The 27,658-nt window shown below is 49.0% G+C and overlaps 1 protein-coding gene across 7 annotated transcripts in view; it reads right to left on the reverse strand.

The window, feature by feature from the left end:
* The window catches only part of GATAD2A (GATA zinc finger domain containing 2A), a 97,520-nt gene that overhangs the window by 26,985 nt on the left and 42,877 nt on the right, over window positions 1-27,658 (reverse strand). For 4 of the 7 annotated variants that reach the window (XM_087443425.1, XM_087443422.1, XM_087443423.1 and 1 more), the window contains one exon: window positions 10,734-10,997. The exons of 2 other annotated variants lie outside the window; for them this stretch is intronic. In XM_087443425.1, coding sequence (XP_087299551.1) covers window positions 10,734-10,997 — 264 coding nt within the window. Of the gene's footprint in view, window positions 1-10,733; window positions 11,003-27,658 lie in introns of all 7 variants that reach the window. One more of the 7 variants, XM_087443426.1, reaches the window with a different exon arrangement.

The following is a 27,658-nucleotide window of genomic DNA, read 5'->3' on the forward strand; positions in this document are numbered from 1 at the left end:
CCAGCCAGCACACTCACCACCCAGCTCCCCAGCTTGGTTATGGTTCTGGTACAACTACTCTCAACATGGCAGAGAAACTAGCCACGAGATAAAAAACAATATATATAAAAGCAGTTTTAGCCAGCACAGTGGACCTGACCAGTCAGGGACTCTCCCTCATCTATCCCCATAGGTAGAACATTCAAATGACCCACTACAGCGGCCAGGGCACTGGTTACAGGATGAGGAGCCTGTCACCATGTGACAGACAAAGCACTACTGGGGACACGTGCTGCGAGGAGGTATCAGAAACTGCAGCCGTTCGGGGCCAGCCCCGTGGCTTAGCGGTTAAGTGCGCGTGCTCCACTGCTGGCAGCCTGGGTTCGGATCCCAGGCGCGCACAGACGCACCACTTCTCCGGCCATGCTGAGGCTGCCTCCCACATACAGCAACTAGAAGGATGTGCAGCTATGACATACAACTATCTACTGGGGCCTTGGGGGGAAAATAAATAAATAAAATCTTAAAAAAAAAAAAAAAAGAAACCGCAGCCGCAGAATTATACCAAATAATTTCAAAATAAGGAAATGATCCGCTTAATCTGCAAATCTGCCTAATTTATATATGTGTGAAGAGAAGAACTCCTGACTGCTAAAGGATAGGTGCTTACCTTGATGACACTGTGATGACACAGTGTCCTTTTGGTTCCTGCCAGGGGCCGCCACATGGCAACATCCTCAGAAGGCTGGCACTCTTGAGAAACCATCCCTTTCAAGGCCAGAGGAGGGCACCATGAAGACAACAGGGAAGTGACGAAACTGTGGAGCTCTTTACCTGTCACCAAGCTGGCTCCCGCTATGCCCCATGTGCGCTGGGTCACTTTGGGAGTCAGAAACAGGGCATCCAGAGTCTGTTGCCCTGACATCCCAAAATAATCTAATGATTTTTAGAAGTAGAGGTGAACCCCTCAAATTTCAGTTATTTCAAACCTGGGATTAGATACAGTCTCAGAATAAAGGCAGTTGGACAGAAAGACAGAATGGGATGAGGAGCCTACAGAGAAGATGTGCGATGAAGAGCGAGGAGATGACAAGAGGCCACAGAGGTTTGGAGAGGCGGCAGCAGAGGCAGGGAAGGGAGCACAGCACCAGGAACTGATTTCCGAAGGAACATACCTCTTAGTTCCCATGCGCTGAACGTGGTAAGAAACGCAAGCAAGCTACGGCTCTAGTTGGAGCTGATGGAGCGGCTCCCTGAGACTGCCCAGCCTCTGCTGGAAGTTGCCCAGCAGCAGAGAATTAGCAAGTGAAAGGCAGCAGCCAGCCCACAACAGGTGCTGGGCCTCCGGAGAGCCTCCCACAGAGTGCGGTGCCCCCAACTCAAGGAAGCGATGGAACAGGCTTGTGGCCTTGGGACTTTCACGGCTCTCATGCATGGTGGCGGTGGGGGGAGGGTGTGTGTGTGTGTGTCAATCCCTGCCAGGAAGACTGTAGGAGAGCCAGGGTAAGGGCCACAACCACACCTACCCAGGCCATGTGAGAACCTGCGCCCTTTCCAGAGCCATCATGCCCACAGCTGTGGCACATTCACCCGCCTCACTCAAGGAAGCACATTCCAGCAGACAGCTGGCCAGTGGACCAGGCACAGCTGCAGTAGGGCATGGTCCTGAGAAAAGGGTGGCCGGCCAAAACACCCACCCACTGCCAAGCAGGCAGCCAGTGCAGCAACGATCGCTGGCCTCACGCTTCTGTCACAGAAGGGAAAAAGGTGACAGCTGCACAAGCAGGTCAGGACCTGGACCTAGACCTCTCTGGAGACCCGGTGGCTAAAACTGTAAAGACTGATGACATCATATAAGGATGAAGCAGCTGGACCCCCACACTTGCGAGAGTAAAATGGCCCAGACATTTTAGGGGAAAGGCCTGGCAGTTTATATAAAACAACTCAGCACACACCTACCCTAGGACCCCCGAAATTCAACCCCTAGGTATTTAGCAAGAGAAATGAGGACTGACGACGTCCACTCAAAGACTTCTGTAGGGATAATCATGTCAGCTGTGCTCACACTAGCCCCAAACTGGAGACCATCCGGTGCCTATGGACAGGTGAGTGGATAAACTGTGCATTCCCACGCAAGCGTCACTCAGCAAAATGCTGATACACACAACAAGAACGAAGCCCAAAGCATGCAGAGTGAGGGAAGCCAGACTCCACTGAGCACATACTGCATGATTCCATTTCTAGAAAGTCTGAGAAAAGGCAAGATTCGTCTAGAGTGGGAGAATACACCCAGTCAAGGAGGGCAGGAAATGAATGGAAGGCTCCAGGGAACCTTCTGGGGTGATGACAAGGTTGTGTATCCTGATATGGCTTTGAGCTACACAGGTGGATGCATGTGTGAAAATCATACCAGGAGAGGCTCACATGGCATGCTCCAGCATTACCTCCTTGCAGGGCGGGTTGGCAACCCTGGTGTTTACTTTATCCTTCCTCTCCCAAGAGGCCACTTGTAAAGAGCGTCTCCCCAAACAACAAGGACTCTACCTATGACCTGTGGAGTTGTCTTGAAAAAGTTCAGTGATGCACACCTTTTCCTGTGGGCCCCATTTCTACACAGAACACAACAAGGCCATCCACACAGTCCCGTGTTATAGACAACAGGCAACTGAACTATCACGTTACTTTCAGATTCATTTTCACTTTGGAAGAGGACTCGGGTGTTAATGTAGGCGTGGATGATGTGCCCACACACACAACATTCACCACTGTGGGCCACCAAGTCCTGTCTTAATTCCAAATGATCAGCCAGTGAGATCCCTGGGTGTGGAAGAGGTGACTGGTTTCTACATGGATGTGTCACCCTCCACTACCCCCTTGGAGAACCCCAAAGTCTCAAAAGAAAGACAAGGCAGTAATTCTGTCATCAGGGACACCAGCTTCAACAAAAATACCCTGCTTTGCAAGCCCAGTAAACAAGACAGCACTTTTAGTGGATTTCACAGTCTGTTAAAGCTCTCAAATGCTTGACCAGGCAGGTAGAAAGCCAGAAAAACTGCAGCCAAGAACAGCTCGAACAGCTCAGATGCTACTGCCAGCTCCCAGTAGGTCAAAGGCCCGTCAGTGGGGATAGGAGCCCCTCCTATCCACGCCACAGGGCAAGCTCTTGGTCCAAGTGAAGCCCTAACCCAAAGCAAACAAGACACACGATGCAAACGGGGGAGGGGAGAGAAGAGGGAGACACATGACTGCCCCAAGGCCACACACCCCAACAGAAGCCAGCTACAGGCAGTCACAAGGACACTCGCCCCACATCCACCAAGGCCCATGTGGAAGGCTGTTAAAAAGCAGAAACGGGGCTCCTAGTCTGCCCCTGACCCACCAACGGGACCCTTGGGCATGCCGGCTGTGTTTCCTCCAGGTAAAATGAGGAAGTAGAAATGGTCTGCTTAGGCATTCAGTGACTTCCACCCCCAAGTCTCCCCAAGACTCCTGCACGTTCTTTCATAATATGGTACTCCGGAAAGTAGCTGAATGATCAGAGCCTGTCTAATCATTTCTGCCCCCCAGGACCAGCATGGTGCCTGCCACAGAGCTGGCCTGGTCCTGGCCTGTTGACAATCCAGGAAGAGTTGGTGCCTCAGAAAAAGGCATACACAAACACGTTTTCAGTGAAGCATGGGAGTGGCCGTTCACAGAACCCCTACATAGGGCCAGGGTGATGAGGGACCCAGTCTTGAACTTTCCAATGCCAGAAACCTCTGGAGAAGAGGTCATATTTTACTGATTTGAATGCTCCTTCACCCAAGAGGAAAAAATTTAAAAATATGCTGTTTTCACCTGTGTGTGGCCTAGACTATTTCTGAAAATCAACAATCTGTGACAGAGACTTTCCTCTATAGGAAAGTGCAGGAGTAGAATCTACTTATCACAGAAAAAACAGAACCCAAAGCAGATTCCTCTGACTGTCTCAGCTCCAGCCTCATCCAACAGTCCTGACTTGGGGCGGGAGAGGGGCAGCATGTGCCCACAACATTTGGGTTGGTCTCACAAGACAAAAAGGCTCACAACTTCCACCTGTGTGGATTTTTGTTTTACCATGAGCACATTTATGGATGCCAGAACAGAAACCAAACTATTTTAATCTCATTTATTTTTTTAACATCCATATTGAGGTATAATCTACATACCACAAAATTCATCCATTTTAAGAGTACAATTGAATGATTTTTAATAAACTTAGAGTCGTGAAACCATCATTACAATCCAATTTTAGAACACTTCCATCACCCAAAAAAGTTCCCTTGTGCCCATGAGCTGTTAATCACTGCTACCACCCACTGCCCCCGCCCCCGCCCCAGACAACCACTGATTTCCCTCTGTCTCTAGACTACGTTTGCTTTTTTGGACACTCTTTCTAGATAAAATTATACAATACATGGTCTCTGGGTCAGGTGTCTCCTCCTTGGCATGATAAGCCTGAGGTTTACCCATGTTGTGGCACATGTCAACAGTTTGTTCTTTTCATTACTGAATAGTAGTCCACTGTGTAGACACAGCATGTCTTGTTTACCTGTGCATATGTGGATTGTTTCCACTTTTTGGCTATTATGAATCACGCTGGTATGGACACCCACGTACTGCCTTTATGTGGACACGTTTTCATTCTTCTTGGGTACATTCCTTGGATAGATTGCTGAGTCATATGGTAAGTTCATGTCTAACTTTGTAAGAAATTGCCAAACTGTTGATGCCATTTTACATTCCCACCAGCAGTGTATGAGGGTTCCAGTTTCTCCACATCCTTGCCACTTGCTATTGTCTGTCATTTTTATTACAGCCATCCTTGAGACTTGTTTTATGGCCTAGCACATGGTCTACCCTAGAGAATATTCCATGTGTATGTGTGAAGATGTATTCTGCAGTCACCAGGTAGAATGTTGTATAGATGCCCATTAGGCCAAATGGGTCCACAGTGCTCTTGAAGTCTTCTAGAATCTTGCCAACTGTTTAGTTGCTCTACCAATTATTGAGATCAGAGTATTGAAATCTCTAACTATAATTGATGAATTGTCTATTTCTATTATCAATCCTACCAATTTATGCCTCAGGTATTTTGGGGTTCTGTTGTTAGGTGTATATATATTAATGAGTGTTATATCTTCCTGATGGATCATTATAAAATATCCTTCTTTGGCTCTAGTAATATATTTTGTCTTAAAGTCTATTTTATCTGATATTAATACAGTCATTCTAGCTTTCTTATGGTTACTTATGGTATATCATTTCTCATCCTTTTACCTAAGGGTCTAAAGGGTGTCTCTTAGACAACATATAATTAAGCTAGATCTTGCTTTTTTATCTAGTTTGACAATCTCTGCCTTTTGATTGGAGTCTTTAGACCATTCACATTTAATGCAATTACTGATACAGTTGGATTTACATTTGTCATTTTGCTATATGTTTTCTAACTGTCTTCCTCCTTTTTGTTCCTCTGTTCCTCACTGACTGCTTTCTTTTGTGTTAAATATTTTTTTAGTGTACCACTAAATTCTCCTATTGATCTGTTGATTCTTTTTTTTTTTTACTATATTTTAAAGTTATTTTCTTAACAGTTGCTCTAGGGATTACAATAAGCATCTTATTAACATATCACAATCTACTTCAGATTAATACTAACTTGATCCTGATGAAATGTAGAAACTTTATTCCAACAGAGCTCCATTTCATTCCTCCTGTTTTGTACTATTATTGTCCCATGTATTATACCTACATATGTTATAAACACAACAGATTGTTGTATGCCTTTGGTCAATTTCCAGAGAGCAGAAATGGTTGTTTTTGTCAATTGTTTCCAGTGTTATAGTTAACACTTTATACAATGTTATGTCTTTTAAGCAAGAAAAGAGAAAAAAATAGTCTTTTATATTAACCCACATATTTACCATTTCCAGCACTCTTTATTTCTTTCTGTGAATCTAAGTTACTAATAGATCATTTCCTTTTCAGCCTGAAGAACTGGCAGGTCTGCCAGCACCAGATTCTCTCAGTCTTTCGTTTATCTGAAAATGTCTTTTTCGTCTTCACTTCTGAAAAACTTTTGCTAGATGTATAGAATTCTAGATTTACAGTTTTCTTCTTTGACTCCCTTTTGGTTCCCATTGTCTCAGGTGAGAAGTCAGCTGTTAATCATATTAATGCTCCTCTGTATGTGATGTTTATTTTTCTCTTGCTACTTTCAAGATTTCCTTTTTTTTGGCTTGCAATAGTTTGACTATCATGTATCTAGGTACAGATCTCTTCGTATTCACGCTACTTGAGTTCTGTTGAGCTTCTCCTCAAAAAACGTCTTTGGCCATTTTTTTCTTCAAATACTTTTTCTGTCTTACCCCAAACATGACTGCAATCTTGGGCTAATAGAACCATTGTCCCTCCCCACCTGCCCATCTTCAAGACTGTTACTTCAACCAAGAAGGCAACAGGCAGGGCTGCTACTCTAAATTGAGTGAGCCCTTCTCAACCCTGTGGAGAAGCTGTTGGTCCTCACAGCTTGCATCAACCAGGCAGCACCTCCCTACCAACAGAACTGAGGAGCCCCAGGCCAGATGCCACTGATTCTCACTGTTCTCACCTAAAGGTCAACAGTTTCTTATTTTTTTTATTTTTATTTTTTTGTGTGTGAGGAAGATCAGCCCTGTGCTAACATCTGCCAATCCTCCTCTTTTTTTGCTGAGGAAGACTGGCCCTGGGCTAACATCCGTGCCCATCTTCCTCCACTTTGTATGGGACGCTGCTACAGCATGGCTTCCAAGCGGCGCGTCGGTGCGTGCCCGGGATCCGAACCAGCGAACCCTGGGCCGCCGCAGCAGAGCGCACACACTTAACTGCTTGCACCACCAGGCCGGTCCCTCAACAGTTTCTCTAGCACAAATACTTCTCAGATTGTTATATGCCTCTGGTCAATTTCCAGAGTGCTGAAATGGTTGATTTTTTTTTGGTCACTTCTACCTGCTTTATAGTTGTTTTTTAGGGGAAAGGATTTGACAATCTCTCCTCACTCAACCACTGCTGGAAGCTGCCCTCCAGTATTGCTTTATTTTGAAAATAAAACACAATACACATTGGGAGACTAAGTCAGAGAAACTGCCAAAGAGAAATAAGAAGGGGGATTGTAGAGAGGGAGAGAACCAATCCCTACACTTTATCTGCCTCTGAAATGAAAAAGACATTTTCAGATAAACAAAAGACTGAGAGAATCTGTTGTTGGCAGACCTGGCAGTTCTTCAGGCTGAAAGGCTCCAAATCACCCCAATGTAGTAAAATAAAATTAGATCTTGGTGATTTCAACTCACCAGCCACTTCCTTAAAGAAAAAGGAAATTCTCTCTCCTAGAAGCCACCAGAAACTCCCTCTAATCTTCAACACGCTCAAACTAGGTCATAAGATAAGAATGAGACAGCATGAAAGAAAATGAGGCAGTTTTTAAAAAGAGCCAAATAGAAATTCTAGAACCAGAATACTATACAGCAGTGAAAATTAATTAATTACTGCTAAACTCAACATTTGTAAAGCCCACAAACATTATGTTGAATGAAAGCAAGCAAAAGGTACAGACTAAATAATTCCATTTATTTAAAGTACAAAAAAACAAGAAAAACTAATCAATGCTGTTAGAAACAATGCCGTTAGAAGTCAAGAAAGTGGTAACCTTGGAGGGTAGTGACAACAAGTGGGCACAAGGGGGTCTTGGGAGTGCTACTAACGTCATTTCTTGATTTGAGCTACAAGGATGTGTTCAGTTTGTAAAACGTATCAAGTGGCACATGTGTATACTTTTCATTATATATGTTATACCTCAATTAAAAAGGTAAAAAAGAAACATAAAATTGTTTTGGCACAATTTAAAATTGGCATGTTGGTCTCATAAGACTCAGTGAGCCTGAAGCCTCTTTGCTTCAGCCAACCTAAACTGTGACTAGAAACAGCTGTGCCTTTTGATCCGCCCTATGGGGGATTTCACACCAACCTGGGAAACCAATGGAGCAACCATGCCAAGCTATAGGGAGTTTCCCAAGAGATGTCCCAAGCCAAACAACAAGGCTCCAAAGACTGCCTGTTTCTAACACAGAAACCAGGGCCACTCACTCTGGAATGGATTACAGGTTTAGAATGGCTCTGGGGGCCAGCCCGGTGGCGCAAGCAGTTAAGTGTGCGCGCTCTGCTGCGGCGGCCAGGGGTTCGCCGGTTCAGATCCCGGGTGCGCGGCGACGCACTGCTTGTCGAGCCATGCTGTGGTGGTGTCCCATATAAAGTAGAGGAAGATGGGCATGGATGTTAGCCCAGGGTCAGTCTTCCTCAGAAAAAAAGAGGAGGATTGGCAGATGTTTAGCTCAGGGCCGATCTTCCTCACAAAAAAAAACAAAAAAAAAGAATGGCTCTGGGCTGGACTTGATCCTATAATTCTGTCAAAACTCACAACTGGACTTCTCCAATGAACTAGACAAAACATTCCATCTACCTAGAGAGACACTAGCTCTATATGCGACATCTCGTTTTGAGTGAAGCTAGAGACGGAAGAGTAGATGCACCAACACTTCCTCCCCTCATCACACGCCAAGCACCAGGACCAATTCTTTTTTTTTTTTTTTAAAGATTTTATTTATTTTATTTTCCCCCCAAAGCCCCAGTGGATAGTTGTATGTCGTAGCTGCACATCCCTCTAGTTGCTGTATGTGGGACTCGGCCTCAGGATGAACGGAGAAGCGGTGCCTCGATGCGCACCCGGGATCCGAACCCGGGCCACCAGCATCGCAGTGCGCGCACTTAACCACCAAGCCACAAGGCCGGCCCACCAGGACCAATTCTGATCTGTCACCCACTAACTGGCAAGGCAGAGATTATTGCCCATTTTACAAATTAAGAAGCACAGACTAAAGTCATTTGCTCAAGATCAGTCAGGGAGTGTGATTTGACTCCCACTCTGCCTGCTGGCCTCCAAAGCTGGGTTCTTTCCACACTCTCACACTGCTTCACAAATGCCCTGGGGTGTCTCTAGTCCTGTAGAAGGACCCCTGCCCCATGTGCCTGGGTTAATCTCTGTCCCCTGCTCTCTGTGTCCTTTATGAGTCATAAGGATATCATCCCCATCAACTTCAGAAAACAACGTCACATCATCTAAGTGACCTTGGGTTGGAAGCCAACGGGCACTTGGGAAAAGCCTGGGACCAAGAAGACCAGAGGCCAAATGCAGGCTCAGTTTTTGGCAACAGAAAGACCTGGGTTTCAGTGCCAGCTCTGAGGTCCTTCAACACTTAACCTCTCCCTTGCAATTCACTGGCCTGCCCTACAGGGGAGCATGGTGATTACAGGAGAATATGTATACCAGGAGCCGAGGAACACAAGAGGGACCCAGCAGATGTCTACAAACATGGATTCCTCCTTTTCCTCACCCATCTGGACATCACTTGAAAACTGCTGAGGACCGGTCAGAGGGAGGGAAAGGAGACCTGGACTTAACAATTTTATTTCTGAAACTTTAAAGAGTCCTCTGGTTTTACAACAGGGAGTGCAGAAAGTAAAGCCAGACAGAAAAGGCCTTTCTGGGTAGCAGAAACACAAAGCACACTCCCCCAGACTAAGACGCTTCCCCAATAGGACGGGGTTGGATTTTCCCATTTATCTCAAGAAGGTAAGAATCTTTCAAGCTGAGAAACGCCAGGCCAGATAATCTCGGAAGGCCTTAGGATGCTAACAGTCTGGGCTCCATAATGGATTTAACACAAAGACTGCAGGTTGGGGCAGGCCAGTCAACACTCACAAGAACCTGTGAGGAGCCCCCAGCTTCCTCAGCTCTGCACCTACCGCCCTCCACCTCCACCCCTGCAAACAGATGTGGAGGGGAGTCTGCAGGGGAGGCAGTGAGGGAGACGAGGGATGGACCAAACAAAAGGGCTGTAGGGCTGGCCAGGAGGCCGTGGCCACACCTACATGCCCATGGAACATCTGGGTGTGAACATTCTGGAGAGAATGGCTCTTGTCAGAGCTCTGAGGAGAGGGCTGACAGTAAGAGCAGAAGCTAGGCCTGAGTTTCTCTTTACAGGGAAAAAGGTTTCTGAGTGAAGAAAGGGAGTGGTACATTGAGTCTTACTACTTTCAAGCTTTTTCCTTAAGAACCTCACAAAAGCAGATCAGGAAAGTTACTCTTAAATCAATCAGTATCGACCAAGGAGAAACCAACAGAGCACACCACAGAAGACCCAAGCAGAGTGGCCCCTTCCTTTGCAATGTGCCACCTATGAGGAGCAGTGGCGCATGTGAGAGGTACCCTGGGCTGGGCTCCTGAGTCTGCCCCTAGCCAAGTGACCCAGGCAGGGCATAGCATCTCTGGCCTCCCGAGCCCCAGATCTGAAAAGCAGGGAGGCAGGACGAAACGAAAAAAGCAAATTTTCCTACAAACCAAAAGCACCCAGCTGGACGGACAGCAGGTACGTGTTTAGTGAAGACATGCTGCCAGCAGGGGAGGCAATAAGAGGATATCGCGCCCCCTCCTGTGAGATCCACACACTGTCACTGATGTCCAGGCCCCAGGGGGGAGGTCCCTTGGCCAGGACAGCACACCAACGCCAGGGCTGGAGCCCACAGCCATCTCCATGACAAACGACCAAAAGCTGCTTCCTGCAGGCGGGGGCAGTGCGGGGGCCTTGCCCCCACCTCCTTACACTCAGGCCTGTCCCCAGTTCCCAGGCTCTCCCGCTCACCTGTGTGAGGTGCGCATATCCACGGGCCCATCGCCTGCCTGCCCTTCGCCTCTGCCCATGGCCGTCGCCTCTGCTCCCCTCAGCAACCCTTGGGCTGGGCCTGCTCCCGGCTCAGGCATCACTCTTAAGTCTCCATCAGCATTTAAATCTGAAGCCAACAATCCTCTCTCCATTTTTATTTTCTTGCTCTCCACATCATCCTCTGCCGGGTCCCGTTCAAGTGCTCGTTTCTGACTCCGTGTTCGGCATGCTTCTTCAGTCATTCTGAACTTCGGGGGAAGGAGAAAGCAAAACATTTAAACTTGGCACAACAAATTTGCTACCTTCCTAGAAACTTTTCAAAGTGTCAGCTTGGTTTTCCTCGCCACACGATGACAGCAGAAGTAGGTACAACAAACAGAGGGCCCACAAAGTGTGCCCGGGACATTTCTTCACCAGGAAAGGCTGAGGCAGGAGCAGCAGAGCATCTGGGGAACCAAGCTACATGCCGCCCCATCTGGGGCCAGAGACCTGGAGGGACCTGGACAGGAATAATGGAAGGTCGCTGCTTATTAGAAAGAAGGAATTCTCTGCACTCCAGACTCAAGAGCAAATAGAGAAAAACTGTTCTAGATCTGAACTCCCTGCCTATGGAATTCTGAGCACCTGCACTGGATTGGAGGTGTCCAGAATCTGGGAAGGCAGGACTCATGCTGTCTCAGGAGCAGAGTAACTGCCCGGGTCCAGCCCTGCACTGCACTGACTTGGGCTGACCATTCTTCTCCCTTTCATTATGGGGTGGCCTCCTCACTCCCTGCTCACCTCAGGGGGGTGAGAAGTGGGGGATCACATTTAACCCTTTGACTGATGGCAAGGTAAACTCTGAGTGGGGTGAGGCCTGGCCTGTCACTGTGCCAGCACCCTGTACCTGCAGCACACACATATCTTGATTTAAAGAAAGAAAAGAAGAAAAAACAGCTGAGTCAGTTTTTGATCCCATGACATCACTAGGCTCCACATGACCCTTCCCAGGATTCAGTCTGAGAGACAAAGCACTTTCCAGAAAACCAGTCTGAACCGGTTCCAGACAACAAGCTGAAGTGCTGTTAACCCTCACAGAGACAGGACAGACGACAGCCAGCGCAGTGATGTCTGTCTGCAGGGAGGCTGCTGACATTCCACAACAGTCTGGGACACTGGAGCTTGCTCTTAAAGGGGCCGCTCAGAACCCAGCCTGGATGTTCCAAAGGGGCAGGACATGGGAAATGAGACTGCAAGCGTCAGCGTCTAAAAAGCCATGCAAGAGTACACCAGGGGATGAAAAAGCACTTAGCTGCCAGGCTCTAGTAGAATTCCCAAAGTGTCAGTTCTCTACAAGACAGTCGGTGCCCACGTCCACCAACACAGGGCCCAGGCAGAAGCACACCATGAGCCCCTCAGAGAATCCCAATTCACACCTGTGGCGTGCCTACACTGAAGGCCTCCCAGCTCTGTGCCCATGCAGGTAGGGCACCCGGAGCCTCAGTTTCCTCACTAGCAAACACCCTAGGAGGCCTATCCTGGGCAGACCCAGTACTGGAGCCCACTTTCTGGGAGGCTAGGGGCAGCACAGGGCAACCAAGGGGCCACCTCATCATATATGGGACGTGCTCCTGAACTAACTCACTCGCAACCTCCTTAAAGGAGCTGATTTCCCAAATGACTAACAGTGCAGGGCCCTGCCCCACTGAGCCCTTCCGTGGACTTAGACTGAAAGGAAGGAGAGTGACAGCTGCTTTGTGTTCCTGGTGTGGGAGGCAGAGCAGCCCTTCTGCACATGTATTAGCCCAGTGTGGCCCAGCCAGGGCACTCAGACATCTGTTCCTACAATCAGCCCCAAAGGGTTGAACTGAGCAGGTCTTCTCATGGCCATGTCACCCATGGGGTGCTCCCCACCCTCTCTTGATGGAGGGTGGGGCCTGAGAATTCTAAAGCGCGAAGGCATGAGCTATCGACTAGGTCTCCATCTGCCTCCAACCCCTCCTGGTGTCCCGGCCTGCACCTGCTGCCCATCCCCTCCCAACTGCTCAGCCCCAGTCACCCCCTAAACAACCTTCCAACCCTCTGTTCTCGCCCAGATCTCCCCATCCCCTCCTCCACTTCCCTACGTGGAGGTCGTCTCCTTACTGCCCCAGAGGGAAGCAAAGGATGCTCCCATGTCCCTCTTAGCGTAAAGTTCTACAGCTTCTGTCCTTCTCAAACATGCCTTGACCACAAACCATGTCAGCTTGCTCAGTGAGCCTGTCCATTCTATCTCCCTGTGAGACTGCAGACAAGCCAATGCCCTGAGTGTTAGTCACCCTCCCTTCTCCCTCCTTGTCGGAGGGGTGGGTCATCTTTCCTTGGGCTTTGCCTGAAACAGGAGCTCCTTGAACGGTTAGGGAATTGGATGAGAGGAGCGATTTTGGCAGCCACCTTGGATGGCAGGGATGTGTACTCCCAGAACTGGGGAGGCGCCTGTCAGGGTGGAAGACGAAGGGAGACCAGGACCTCAGGCAAGGAGAGCCCGAACTAGAGTTGGAGGAAATTCTGTCTTTAAGGGAGAAGCTCCCAGTCTGGCCTGGTGACCACTGGGAGAAACAGGGGTCCGAGGTAGACAGGGAGAATATACCCCCATCAAACAACACTGTGCCCCTAATCCTGCACAGACTCCCCCATGCTTCCCCACTCCGCCTCTGATGCTGCCCGGCGGCCCCACCCCCCAGCGCAGCCTCCAGCCTTGTAAATCCCAGGCTCCAATCCATGAAGCCCATCCGAACGCCAGACCTTGCATGAAGTCCTTCCTCCCAACTGCCCACATGGATAAGAGGAGCAAAGACTACGAGGTTGCTGTGTGCCAGGTCACCAGACCCATGAGGTGGTGCCCGAGTGACCTCACTTGATCGTCACTGGTGTAGGACAAGCAGTCATGAGGGGCCAAAGCAGAGCCTCACACCCACAGGGCCGCTCCCTCCAGTCCCAGCGACCACCCCAGGCCACAGGGCCCTCATGGAGCCCCAGTTCTGGGAGCTGGTCAGGGTCCCCAAAGAGGGCCCAGGAGACAGCCCGCCTGCTTGTGCTGTGTGTGCAGTGTCAAGGCAGCTCACTCTGAAGCTGAGGGGCTGGAACTCTGCCAACCCTGGGCCCAGAACCAATGGCCAGCCTGGCTGCACACAAACACACGCCCTGCACCTATGGTAGGCCACTCTGGGGGTACCTGCCGCACCCTTCTCCCACCACAGGAAGGACAAGCACAGCAGTAGGGGGGCGGGGCCAGCCATGGGGGATAGCACCTTGGGCTCTGACTTCCCCGGCTTGGATGGAGCCTCCTCCAGAGAGGAGGTTGCCTTAGCGCCCATGTGGAGCCTGCTACTAACCAATCCCCAGCACCAAGGGGCATCTGCTCCTGGGGAGGGCAGGTGCTGGAAAGGAGCAGCTCCTCCCTTCTCTCCACAGGAAGGACCTGTGCCCCCAGCCCATTAGGGCTGGTGGCTACCGCCCTGCAGGCACAGGCCCAGGAACAGCGACAACTTTGTGGAGAAGAAACCAGCCTTGAGGAATGAAGCATGACCCACGATTTCTGCAAAAAGCAGTGAAAAGTATTTCTGCAAAAAGCAATGAGGAGGGGCATTAGAATACTTTCTAAAGAACAGGTGAAGAGGCTAGATGACCTCGACCAGCAAATTAGGAACTGCTTCAAAATTCGTGGTGGGTGAGGCAAGGAGAACGAAGGGAAAGCAGTGACGACAGCAGAAGTTCCAGCACACGCCCGCCGAGGAACTGCTGGCCCAGAGAGCAGCTCCCTCTTACAAAGGCGGGATCCCACGGTGGCTGCTGCCTGCAGGACAGATCTGACAGCAGCATGCCCACTGGAAGGATGAGGCCACCAGGGCCGCAAGGCCGCCTGAGGCACAGCCTGCTGGCTACAGAGGAGCAGGGCTAGAACCCAGGCAGCCTCAGCCCCTCCTCACTCTCTTCAAACACAACCAAGACACAGCCCAGGTTTCCTCAGCTCCAAGAAGGGCAGGTTCCAGCCACACTAGAGGCTACACAGGCACAGCACAGACCAACCCCAGGACAATGGGGCCACTGAGTCCTGGGCAGAATGCTGATGGAAGCCTTTGGGTCAGATGCAAATTTCAATAGCCTCTACCAAAAGCTCCTTTATTTTAGTAAAATGCCACCGTCCACTTGTCTGAGAACCTCAGGAGGAAAACCTGTTCTAAAACAACTCCAAAAGGATGAATTATGCTGTAGCAGGAAACAGAATTTCTAAAAAAGACTCGGGAGACCAACAGAAAGCACCCCACACAGGCCAGGCCGATGAGGCCAGTAAACATCTCTCCATAATTAAAACAAAGGGGGGGGGGGAGAGTAAACAGACACAAGTCAGAACCAGAACCCTGAGGCATCATCATTAATACTACTGGTACTAGGAAATGATACTTACACTACTCTGTGATTAACAGATGAGCAGGAACACTACTAGTTATACTCCTGTTTCAGGCTTGAGGAAAGTGAAGCTTCACAATATGTGCTTGGGAGAAGTGACAGAGCCAATGCTCTGAAAGTGGACTTTGGGGCGCTTTTTCCAGAGCCCAGAGAACGGAGCGAGCAAGACGAGGTGGGGGAAGGAGGATGCTGAGGGTGGCCTGACCTCAGGGGGAACATGGAGTGGTGGAGGGGTGGGGGATGCAATGTGTTCTGAATGATCACCTGATTCACTTGGGGGCAGACTGGGGCGGGGGTGGCAGGAGGAGCAGTCAGGGGGCTTCTGTATCTTGTGGCTCAGAAAGGGAAGGAGACAGAGCAGTGCAGAGATAGGAACATATGCTGGGTGTACTTTAGAGGATACAGAAAACAACATGCCAACAGCTGGACGTGAGGCGAGAGAGGGTTGCTTTGTTTTGTTTGTTTTGGCCTGAGCAACTGGAAAGACGGAATTGATTTTCTGAGTTAAGGAGCAGATCTGGGGGAAGAAGGCTGGGAGTGGGGTAGTTTGGACATGCTGAGTGTGAGCCGTCTACTAGACCCACACAGAGAGGCTGAGAAGAGTATGCTGACAGGTGGAGGCCTGCACATGGGGCAGCCACTGTCCTCAGGGTGGTGCGGAGCACCCTTTCCTGTCAGGAAGGAAGAAGGGCCTGTGAAGCAACAGATGCCAAGCTGGGTGACAACAGGGTCCAGACCCTGGCCTCACTAGCCACTGGCCAAGCAGCTCCCTGGGCCTGCAGCCAGGCGCCCATGGCCACAGCAACCCCCACCCCCAAGCAAATGCACAGTGCAAGTGGGTCTCTGCACCCTGGTGATCCGGAGGCTGGGGCTGTGCCACCTCTCTGCCTGGCCTCATCTCCTGCCTAGACCCAGGAACCCCATCCACCCTCCTAGACACAGCAGCCTGAGGAAGTTCCCGAGGCCGAGTCCAGATATGCATACCCTCCAGAGGCTCCCCATGTTCTTGAGAGTCAAATCCAGGTGTCTGGAGAGAGAACAGCTAAGCTGCACTTTGGTGCTGGCAGCTCCGGGCTGACAGGCACACATCTTCCCTTCCAGAACAGAGACCCTACTCTGCTCATGGCCTGAGCCACTTCCTGACGCATATCTCTGAGTGACTGGCAGGGAGGCAGCAGCTATGTTCTGGAAGAAACTTACACCAAAAATAGCCAGCCTATACCACCAGACAGAGCAGAGAACAGAGGCCAGATCTCAGGAAACAACTGGCTGGGGGAACCTGTCACTCTCTGAGCCTCAGTTTCCCCATCCATAGCTCACAGACATGCTATGAAGAGACATGGAGTAACAGAAAGAACTTGAATGAGAAAACCAAGTTGCAGAATAGTAGAATACCATTCACATGGCTTTAAAATGCTTATAATCTGCAGAAAAAATACCAAAAGAAAGTTTACTAAAATCAAAACTGAAAGAAATTGGGCTAAAATCCATAGCACTCACCTCTGAAGAGTGGATTATTAAGAAACTTTCACTTTCTGTATTAAACATCTCTGTATTAAATTATTTCTCTTAATAGTGACTATGTGTCAGTCTTGTATTCAGAGAAAACAAAGACAAAAAAGAAAGCTAGATAAAATAACACTCCCACCTAGAGAGGCTGAGAACTGAAAGGACAAGTGTTAGCTGGGGCAAGTGGAGAACGACCTGCAAAGGGGAGGTGCTTCCCAGGCGGAGGGCACTGGTTATGTAGGGAGGACACAAACCGGCTTCTCCAATAGGCAGAACCAAGAACACAAGACAAATACATAACCTTCAGTGGACTGAGAGGCGACGCCACTGCCCCTTTCCCATTCGTTACTGGCAAACGTCCACACAGCTTAAAAGTCCCCTTCTGTGTCACTTACTACAGCAACTCTCAAGCTCTAAAGAGTAAACCCAAACCGCTTGATTCATCCCCCCAGCCCACCTTCTACCCAGGCCACCGAGTGGCTGCCAGGCCACAGCACCAGTGTGGACTCACTTTGAGAGGGCCCACATCCTACATGGTCCCTCACCAGGACTGCCTACAGCAACAACCCCCATACTACTCGGCAGCTTCATCTCTCCTCCTGGCTCGATGCTAAACTCTTTCACGGCAGAAACTTCTTTTTCCCACTCATCTTCATTTTCAATGTGGAGCAAACAGTACGGGTTCATATGCACTACTGAGTTAAACAGAGGTTTCTGTAAATGAGTCTCATGAAGTGTGTGATTCCTGGGGTTGCCCTATAGGGCAAAACGAAGCAAACAAGTGCTATCATTAAAAACTCCTGCATTCTGACTTTCTGGAAGGCAAGTGTGCTGAGACAGAGCCTCACAGACTAAGGCTGAGGCGGGAACAGGAATCCGGGGAGATGGTCCAGGCAGGGGAACAGCATGAGCCAAGCCACTAAGCAGGGAGGGTCTCAGGCAGAGGAAGAGAGGCCACAGTGAGTCCTGTGCTAAAGGTTTTCTCAAAAGGAGAACCAAGTCTTACTACTCACTGAGTGAAGCTGGGTTCTTAACCCTTAGTGGTCTGAAAATTTAAGACGCTCTAGAAATACAGGGGTTTTCTCTCTTGTACACCATCAGGAAGCCCCCAGCCCAGCCGCCTGGCTAGAAGCTCCCTGGGCCTCCAAAGACCTGGACTGAGAAGACTCGGGAGAGAGACTGTCTCTACAGCAAGCAGTCAGGGCAGGGAGTCACACCCACACACACCGGGGGTGACAGCTGCCATTCACCCAGAGCCTCTGTGTGTTGAAGATGGGCATGTCACCCCACGAGGTGGTCGAAGGGTCTAGGCCTGGAACCCAGGTCCACTACTCCTCTTTCTACCTGGCACTCTCACAGGCTGCCCACTGTGGAACATTCCATTGTATGGTCTATAGGCCTTTTGCTAATCATGTTTAAATGGTTGTCATCTAGAGTGACAAGCACATGGTGGGGCTAAAATGATGCCCATGCAAGTGGAGGAGGAGGATAGAACAGCTGTCCTCAAATGCCTCCATGGCAGCCACACTTGAGAAAACTACAATTTGCTCTCCCTGGGGCCAGGCCAGACAAGACCCCAAAGCCAGAAGGTATAAGCCCCCCACAGTCAGATGTCAGGTAACAGGCTACATGACAGCAGCGTCTCCATGTCAATGTTCTTGGTGTGTCCCTAGCCCTAGAAGAGTGACAGCCACACAGCAGGTGCATGGCAAACATCTGACGACTGGATGAACGTAGGTTTTACAGAGAAGAGCTCTCTCCGAGAGGAGGTGGGGTGGACCAGATGCCTCAGTCCCCCTTTCGACATTGGGGTCCTCAGATCTTGACCCAAGTTTATTGCTCCTTTGTCACTAACAGAAATGTGAAGTCTTCCTACTTTTAAGGGCAAAACACCTAACACTGATTGATAAGTTACCCTCATGGATCACTGGGATGATCCTGACAACCACCTGCAAGGTGAGTGCTATCAACAGCCCCTGTTTTACAGGTGGGGAAACTGAGGCCGGCGGAGGTCACACAGGGAGTGAATGGGACACAGTTCTGGGAACTGAAACCCATGCTCCTGCAGGCAGTGCCCATCAAAAACAGCCCATCAACCACTCAGAGTCAGACATGAGGTTTCCAAAGGACACGAGGAGCTCCTCACAAGCAGTAAGTTGGGCTTGACCTGTCACTCTCACCCCACAGGGTCCAGACAAGACATGAAATGATTACATCTTTATTGAGTGTCATGAGTGAGACCACACCTTTTTTTTTTGCTGATGAAGACTGGCCCTGGGCTAACATACATGTCCATCTTCCTCTACTTTATATGGGATGCTGCCACAGCATGGCTTGATGAGTGGTGCGTAGGTCCGTGCTCAGGATCCAAACCCGTGAACCCTGGGCCGCCGATGCGGAGTGCACGAACATAACCACTATGCCACCGGGCCGGCCCCGAGACTGCATCTTTTGCTGTTTGCTTTAAAAGTACAGTAAGTTCTGCTGGAGCACAACAACATTCCTAAAAACTGCCATGTGATGCAAAAATCGAGCCATAAAAACACAGGGCTTTTGGGAACAATAGGGTTAGGTACACAACACCCCAAAACGTCATCCATGACATAAAAAAAGATAAGAACCTGATTTAAAAAATGGTAGCATATTAAACAGCTAAGAAATACACAAAGGCTGCCTGAAGCCTGACCCCTCACCTGGGGGAAGGGCTGGCATTTGCTATGACTGTGGGTTGGCTGCGGTTTCTGAGTTTCTGTGAAGTGCTGCAAGGAGGTTGTCTGACCCCAGAAGGGGATGGAGGTGGCCCAAGTATGTGCATTTTGATTTTGTGTACCTGCAGGTGCTCTGTTTAGCTGAGAGCAGTTTTCTGGATTCACCTAGTGCAGGAGTCAGCAAACTTTTTCTTAAAGGGACACAGTAAATATTTTCAGCTCTGTCAGCCATTCGGTCTCTGTCCCAACTACTTAGCTCTGCAGTTGTGATAGTACATCCTCGAATGGTCATGGCTATGTCCCAATAAAACTTTATTTACCAAATGAGGCCACCAGCCTGAGGGCCACAGCGTCCCAACCTGTAACCTAGCATTCCTCCTGGACAAAATTACACACAACCAAATGCAACCCGTGTCTTATGCTCCAACTGTGCCCTAATATATCAATAGTGTTGGAAGAAATCTCCTTTTCCAAAACAAGCATCATAGCAGAACTGACTACAGAGAAAAATTGGTTTAAAAAAAAAAAAAAAACACTTGAACGTGTAAATTCGACTCAAGGTTAACCGTTTTGACAAAGTCAGAAGAAATTTAGTTTGGAGAAGGGCCAAGTGCAGACAGCTCACTGCAGGGTCAGTCTGTCTCACTGCATGGGTCAATTTTATACCATCCTAAAAGCCCTACACACTCTCAAGATAAACAGGTCCCTCGTAGAAGGAAATAGCATGCTATAAACTCTATTACTGAAGTAGATGAAACTTCAACCCAGTTACAGAAACAAGCGGTTCCCTCAGCGCATGTGCCTAAAGCTCCGAGGAAAAGTGCAGGGTCTGAGGCTGAGAAGGACATGCGGGGCACCGGGCCCAGTGCGGGCAAGGGGGGTGTGCACCAACAGAGAGATGTTTGAGCTGGGATGGAAAGTGTGAATCAAGCACAATGGGCTGAGTGGCTGGAGACCTGGGGGGCCCTGGGGGATGCCCTGCAGTGGGAAGGAAGCCGCAGGGCCCAGCTTCTTCAGGAAACCAGGACTTGTCTTCACCCTCAAGGGCTGGGGAGACAGGGGTCATCTGTGCCAGGAAAAGCCTGAGACGGGCGCTTTACCTGGCGGGGAGAGGTGGGGGGTGGATTCAGGAGGACACAGGTCGACACCACACCACCCACAACTGTCTCGGGTCCTGGGAAGGCAGGCAGCAGCATCATAGCCCTGCACCCTGTCCCATGGGATGGATCAAGAGTCCAGAACAATCCCCTTGGGTGGCTAAAGGTCTGCACTTAGTGCATTCTCTGCCTGGGGCTCAGCCTCCACCCCGTCAGGGCCTTGGTCCTTCAATTCTGCTGACATTTACATGAACACTGGGCCTGACTGGTGGGCAAGTCACTTCACCTCCCAACCTGGTGGCATCCTGTCCACCCCACACTGGGGCTCCCTGGACCTGGGGACTCAATGTGGGTTTTCTGAGCCTTCTGCCTGGTGTTAAAAGAGACCAACGCAGCTCACTAGGTGGACAGTCACTTGACAAAAATGAGAGACGTGACCAACAAATTCTGTCCTGTTGAAGGGGCTCAGTTGTTCTCTCAAAGGCTTCTCATGAGGTGGGCAATCTCATCATCAGCCCCTATCAGCCAGCACGCCTGGGCTCTTCTGGGGAGGCCAAGGGCAGCAAGAAAAGGGGAAAATGGACAAGGAACACATGGCAACCCCAACTTGGGAGCATCTGGCCCCACCCGATGGACACTCTATTGGCAGAGGATGGATGCAGGAAACTGGGATGTCAACAGACCTCCTCGCTCCTTGAAGCTGTAGCATACCAGGCTAGTTACATACCAAGCAACCTTGCACCACACACAAATGTGTGTGTGTGTGCACTCACACTCATGCATACTCACACACACACGTGTGCCCAAACACATGCACACCATACACACTCATACATGTGTACACACAGAGTTTTCATCCCCTCCTCCCACTTCTCGCTTGATTATCTCAGAAAAGATCTTTCTTCTCTGTTCAATTCTGAACAAAAGGACAACAGTTCTCATGGGTGATCATTGGCTCCTGATCCACCTGTCTCAAGTAGAAGGAAAACAATTAAGTATGGAAATGAGATGGGACATAGGAGCCAGAATCACCAACATCTAAGGCACGTGAAGGAGCCCAGAGCCCTGCAGGGCCTCACGTGGATTCCTACACGCCTCCGCCACTTCAACCCACAATTCCCTAAACCCAGTCCGAAACAAACAACTTCACACCCAGGTGGAGCGGCAGAGCAGTTTCAAATCACTAGCACTACAACCATGCTTGTTTCTACTACTTCATGCACATGGTAATTTAAGCTTCCAGAGAAGGCAAAGATCTGACCGCTGTTTACTGTTGCTTATCTGGGTGACGCGTGAACCCAGAAGGAACCTTCTGCAGCACGAGGAGCCTGGTCAGTTACTAACCACCTAGGACACTCCTTCTCCTAGTTCACAGCCCACCTGGCCCAGAAGGATGCGGATGCTGATGGCCTCCTGACAAACTGATCCTGCACTGGACAGTGACCTCTGAGGGGCCAGTGACTGGGCAGCGTCCCCTCTGCAGAGGGTGGAGGAGGAGCAGCTTGGGGTCCCCACCTTCATGGGAGCAAAGAGCCAGCAAGTGCTGTGAGATCAATGTGCAAATCATCATTTTACTACAATTCAACACCAGAAAAGGAGTCCACCCTGTTGGTCTAGAGCAGGGGAAGAATCCAGAAATGCTTCATTTGAGCTAAGCCCCAAGGGTAGAATCTAGATTTGTAGAGACAGAAGAGGGAGGAAGAAATGGCAGCAGCAAAGGTGAAGTGGCAGAAACAGACACGTGCGTGAAAAGCCATCTCCAAGAAAAGCAGATGAAGCCAAATAAAAGGAGATTAAAACTTTTAACGTCTGTTTTTTTAATTGGAACGAGGTCGCTTGGAAGGAAGAAGCATCCCCGTTATAGAGAGGCCACTTAGTGTGAGAGGCCTGCAGTGAAGACCAGGCCTCCCTCAGGAGTCCAGTGATTGTGGGGTGGGTGGGATGGGGGTCCTGACAGGCCATCAGCCTGGGAGGAGTGGGGAGGACTGTAACCTTTAATTGGGTCCTGAAGGACAAAAGAGGGGAGCACTAAGAGCTGTGAAATGGTATAGAGTACGCTCCAAAAGACACATGCACGCAGGCAACTTAAATGAAGTGCCTCCAGCCACTCCATCAAACAAATCAATTTGAGCACTGGCGCTGTCCTCCGGCGACCTCTCCACCCCCAGCGCCCACAGGTGCTCTCTACCTAACCCTTCCAGCAAGAGACACCATCTATAAGTGCTGCGCTTAGCTTGGAAGCAGGAGTCAAAAGGGGAAGGTTAAGTTCAGGAGCATCTCACCGTCCTCCTAACACGGCACTTCTAACATCCCAGGTGTGCCCCAACACTACACTGCTAGATAATGCCATCCCTTCCCTGCTCTCCATCTGAAATGCTAATGACCCATCAAAATAAGCCCATCACCCCCGAGGGGGTTGAAGGTAAAGTCAGACCAAGACATTCATCCTCTCCAGTCATTTTCAGTCCTTGGTTCAAGAACCACCCAGAAATGCAGGTTGTTAAGACTGAAAGGAGTAAAAAGAACCAGCACCTCTGTTTTCACATTTACAAATAAACAGACATTTACACTCTGATTTTTTTTTAAGGTGGAGGACTTGTAAATGATGCCTCCAAAATAATGCTTTTTTGGGATATATTTAACAAAATTAACCTAGAGATAACATAATCAAGTAGTAACCATCAACATTTTAAAAATAAAACCTTAATAGTCTTGAGATTACTAAAGGCAAATCCCACGTAGACCTACACTGCACTGGTAGCATCTCACTCCAGCACTGTGTGTGGGAACAAAGCAGGTTCCAGGAAAGTAATCTCCAGAAAACTGACAGTCACTGCCTTTGATGAGGCTCATGTCACAGGAACAGCCAAGTCCCTAGACCTCTATTCCCCCTCTGGAGTCATGGGGTAGAGCGGGGGGAGATTGGAGAAAGCACAGACCCTATCCGGGGAAGATGGTGTAGGGATTATGGTGTAGGGATTATGTTTATCTTCCCCTAGACACAGCTGATCTCCTTCAAACAGGGAACATCACCAACCACACTGGCCACATGGATCCCACTCAGCTCTGTCTACACCGTGGCCCCCTGCCTTGGCCCGTGAGCCTCCCTCCCTGGTGACATGAGATGAAAGCCTATCTTCATCTCCAGTTGTGGCACACAGTAGGAAAAATACACCTAAACTGATCACATTTTAAGAAGAGGAGAGCCTGGTAGCAGGTAAGTGTCTTTAAAACTGTTGATAGAGCCAGCCCTGATGGCCTAGCGGTTAAAGTTCAGTGTGCTCCGCTTTGGCGGCCCAGGTTCGGTTCCCGGGTGCGGAACCACACCACTTGTCTGTCAGTAGCCATGCTGTGGCAGCTCACAAAGAACCAGAAGTACTTAACAACTAGAACATACAACTATGTACGGGGCTTTGGGAAGGGGGGAAAAAAAAGAGACAGAAAGATTGGCAACAGATGTTAGCTCAGAGCGAATCTTGCCCTGCAAAAAAAAAAAAAAAAACTGTCGCTAGCTCCCCCAGGCTCACACTGGAGATGATAACTTGGATTTTGTATTTGCTCTCTTAAAAGTGCTCAGTAAGCACCCAATGCTGCTCACTTGGAAGTGGCCCCACATAGGCATCTGAGCCTCTGATGGCTGGGGCCTATGCCCAAAGCCCAACCCTGCAGCCCCAGAGAGAGAAACAGATGCTGCCAGAGAACACGACATAGAAACAAAGGTGCCGCCTGTGGAGGGGAATCTGAGCAATACTAAATGTCCACAGGGAACCAGTGACCAGGCTGGTGTGGGACATCACTGTGAGGCAGAGCTGATGGAGTTTCCTTCCCATTGGAAAGGACCAGCCCTCTATCCCCTCCCACCTGGCTCCTGGGCTGCACCTCCTTGGCCCGCAAAGGGTTATGCCTGCCATTTCCATGCCATCTGCAATGTGCCCATTGGGTGTCACATCACAAAATGGGAGGCCTTAACCCTTCCAGGGCCGACTCCTTAAGGGCCTGGCCGCCAGCTCCATCAAGGCCTGTGGCTGGAAATGGCTGGGAGATTTTGCATGGAAAATTCCAGGAAGGGCCAGAAAAGCTTTCTCCATTCCCAGGAGGAAACATGAGTGGAAAGTAGGAGAACCAAGTGTGCATCTTTAGTCATTTTCATCGGGGTGCCCAGTAATGTGATGACACCGTTGCCTGGAGGCCCTGCCTGGGCTTCTTTCATCAAGCTCCTCCCTGCACAAACTCCTACAGTGGCAGAGCCGTCCCAGGAGGATCAGAGCTAGCAGGGAAACCTACTTCTAGGAGTAAAGTAAGTTTCTGGTCTTGACGAAGCCCATGGGCCTAAGAAACAGTTCCTACCAATGAACAGTTCTTGTAGCACTTCCTGCACAGCTGTTAAGAGCTAGAAAGAAATCCTACTTCTCTCCTCCTCCCTGTAAGTAGAAATCTTCCCCTTGGGCAGGGGGTTGTTCCAGGTATAGACACCTACACCAACCTCCAGGAAACAGCCGAGCTGAGCTAGAGGGGCATCACATCAGCGGTGCTTTTGTGAAACATGCTACTCAAGGTAAAACCAAGGCTTCACCCCAGCCTCCAGGTCCTGTCAGCCTCTCTGACCTCGTCTCCTGCCATCCCCCATGTCTCCGCTACCCCTTGACCCCATTCTCTCAGCTCTGGCCACACTGACATCCCACGTCCCAGCTGCTCCTCTGACAGCCAAGCTCATTCCCACCTCAGGGCCTCAGCACTTTCTGCTTCCTCTGCCTGGAAGGCTCCTCCCCTAGATCTCTGTATAACACTCTCTTCAGGTCTCAGCTGAGACAGCAAAGTGACACACATGCCCCTCAGTCGGTCTCTACCTCCTTTCCCATCTCATCACCACTCTTGACTCATCTGTTTGTGTGCCTGCCCCTGTCCCCCACAAAACCAGGGAACACTTTTGTTCAGTGCTACCATCCCAGGGCCCAGGACAGAACAGGTGCTCAATATATATTTGTTAAACAGATGAGAAAAAAGTACTTTCAGAACTCCCAGCTATCTCCCTCCCCTTCCTGGTTAGTCCTCACGGCAATAGAAAAGATAATAAACAAAACTCTTACCTCACATCATATATGAAAATTAACTTGAAATGGGTCAAAGACCTAAATATTAAAAGCTAAGCCTATATAAAACTCTCAGAAGAAAATATAAGGGTAAATCATGACCTTGGATTTGGCAATCGATTCTTAGAAATGACACTAAACACACATATCAGCAAAAGAAAAAAGATAAATTGGACTTCATCAAAATTAAAATTTTTTGTGCAAAGGACACTATCAAGAGAGTGAAAAAACAACCCACAGAATGGGAGAAAATATTTGTAAATCATATATCTGATAAGGATCTAGTTTCCCGAATATATAAAGAACCCTTAAAACTCAACAACAAACCCAATTCAAAAATGGGCAAAGGACTTGAATAGACATTTCTCCAAAGAAGATATACAAATGGCCAATAAGCACATGAAAAGATGTTCAAGATCATTAGTCATTAGGGAAATGCAAATCAAAACCAAAATGAAATACCTCCTCACACCCACTAAAAAAAAAACCAGCTAAAATAAAAAAAGGAAAAGTGTTGTAGAGGATGTGGAGAAACTGGAACCCTCATAACATTGCTAGTACGAATGTAAAATGGTGCAACGATGTGGAAAACAGTCTGGCAGTTCCTCAAAAAGTTAAATACAGAATTACCATATGACCTAGGAATTCCACTCCTAGTATATACCCAAGAGACATGAAAATGTATTCAAACAAAATTGTGTACACCAGTGTTAAAAGCAGCAGTATTCACAATAGCCAACAAGTAAAAGCTCAAATGCCCATCAATGGATGAATGGATAAACAAAATGTGGTATATCCATCAATGGAATATTATTGAGCCATAAAAAGGAATGAAGTCACAATGCAGATGAACTGTAAAAACACGCTAAGCAAAAAGAAGCCAGACACAAAAGGCCATATAGTGTATGATTCCCTTAATCTGAAATGCCCAGAACAGGCAAATCCATAAAGAGAGAAAGTAGATTTGTGGTTGCTAGAGCCCTAGGAGGTACAACTGTGGGGGAGCGGGGAGTGATTGTTTAATGAGTACAGGTTTCTTTTTGGGGTGATGAAAATGTTCTGGAATATGAGGTGATGGTTGCACAATACTGTCAATGTATTAAATGCCAATGAACCGCACACTTTAAAATGGTTAAAATGGGGAATTTTATGTTATGTGAATTTTAACTCAGTTTTTAAAAAAAAAAAAAAAAAGCAGGAAAAACAAAAACAAAATTCTAATCCCAAGAGGCACAACCCCTCTAGAGCTGCTAAACTACTAAAAGACAAAAGCGGGTTTACTCTGACCCCAAGAGCACAGAAACAGGTCCTCAAGGAAAGACTCCTTTGTGCAACAAGATCCCAAACAACCAAAGAGCGATCGTCCGCCAGGGCATAGCCCCTCCTTGGACATAACCATCTACTTCTCACAGGAACCGAGGAGGCCGTGGTAAGCCCAACATATAGGTGGGAACTAAGAACCATCTCCCAGCAAAGGAGCTGATGCCTTGGAGTGTGACCACGTGGGACACACAAAAGACAATTTACCTATGAAGAGCCAAAGCGGAGAGAGGGTAAAGCCTCACAGACAGCTGGAGTCACACGGGCCACCACAGGCAGAGCTGGATTCAAGTCAGGCCCATCACAGGCTTCACACTGGGAATGTGCCGCCCCACCTCAGTCTCACAGGTGTTTCACTCGTTCACTCTTCTAAACACCTGTTTAGTTTCTACCAGGGACCAGAGCTGACTTGGCCCCAGGGACATCCCTGGGGGGCTCCAACGACAAGCCTCCCATCCAGAACACCACAGGCCCTAGAAGGACACACAGAGGTTGGGGGTGGGCAGTGGACACAGAGCAGGCCGAAAGACCCAAGGCGAGGTCCCTCCTACACTGGGAGTGGCAGCGATCCCCAGATCATAGACAGGATCAAACTTGTAAAGCACTACTTTTTATAAGACGAAGCCATGTTGAAGACCAGCTAACCTACCTACTTTATCCACTTTCTTACTGGCTGTGGCTGCTAGGGACGGACAACACCAATGGGGAGGTAAGACTGGTCTCTAATCAAGAATATATTAATTTACGTCTGA

The sequence above is a fragment of the Ceratotherium simum genome, chromosome 18, assembly GCF_057802395.1.
Source record: "Ceratotherium simum simum isolate JZ-2026a chromosome 18, ASM5780239v1, whole genome shotgun sequence".
Lineage (NCBI taxonomy): Eukaryota > Metazoa > Chordata > Mammalia > Perissodactyla > Rhinocerotidae > Ceratotherium > Ceratotherium simum.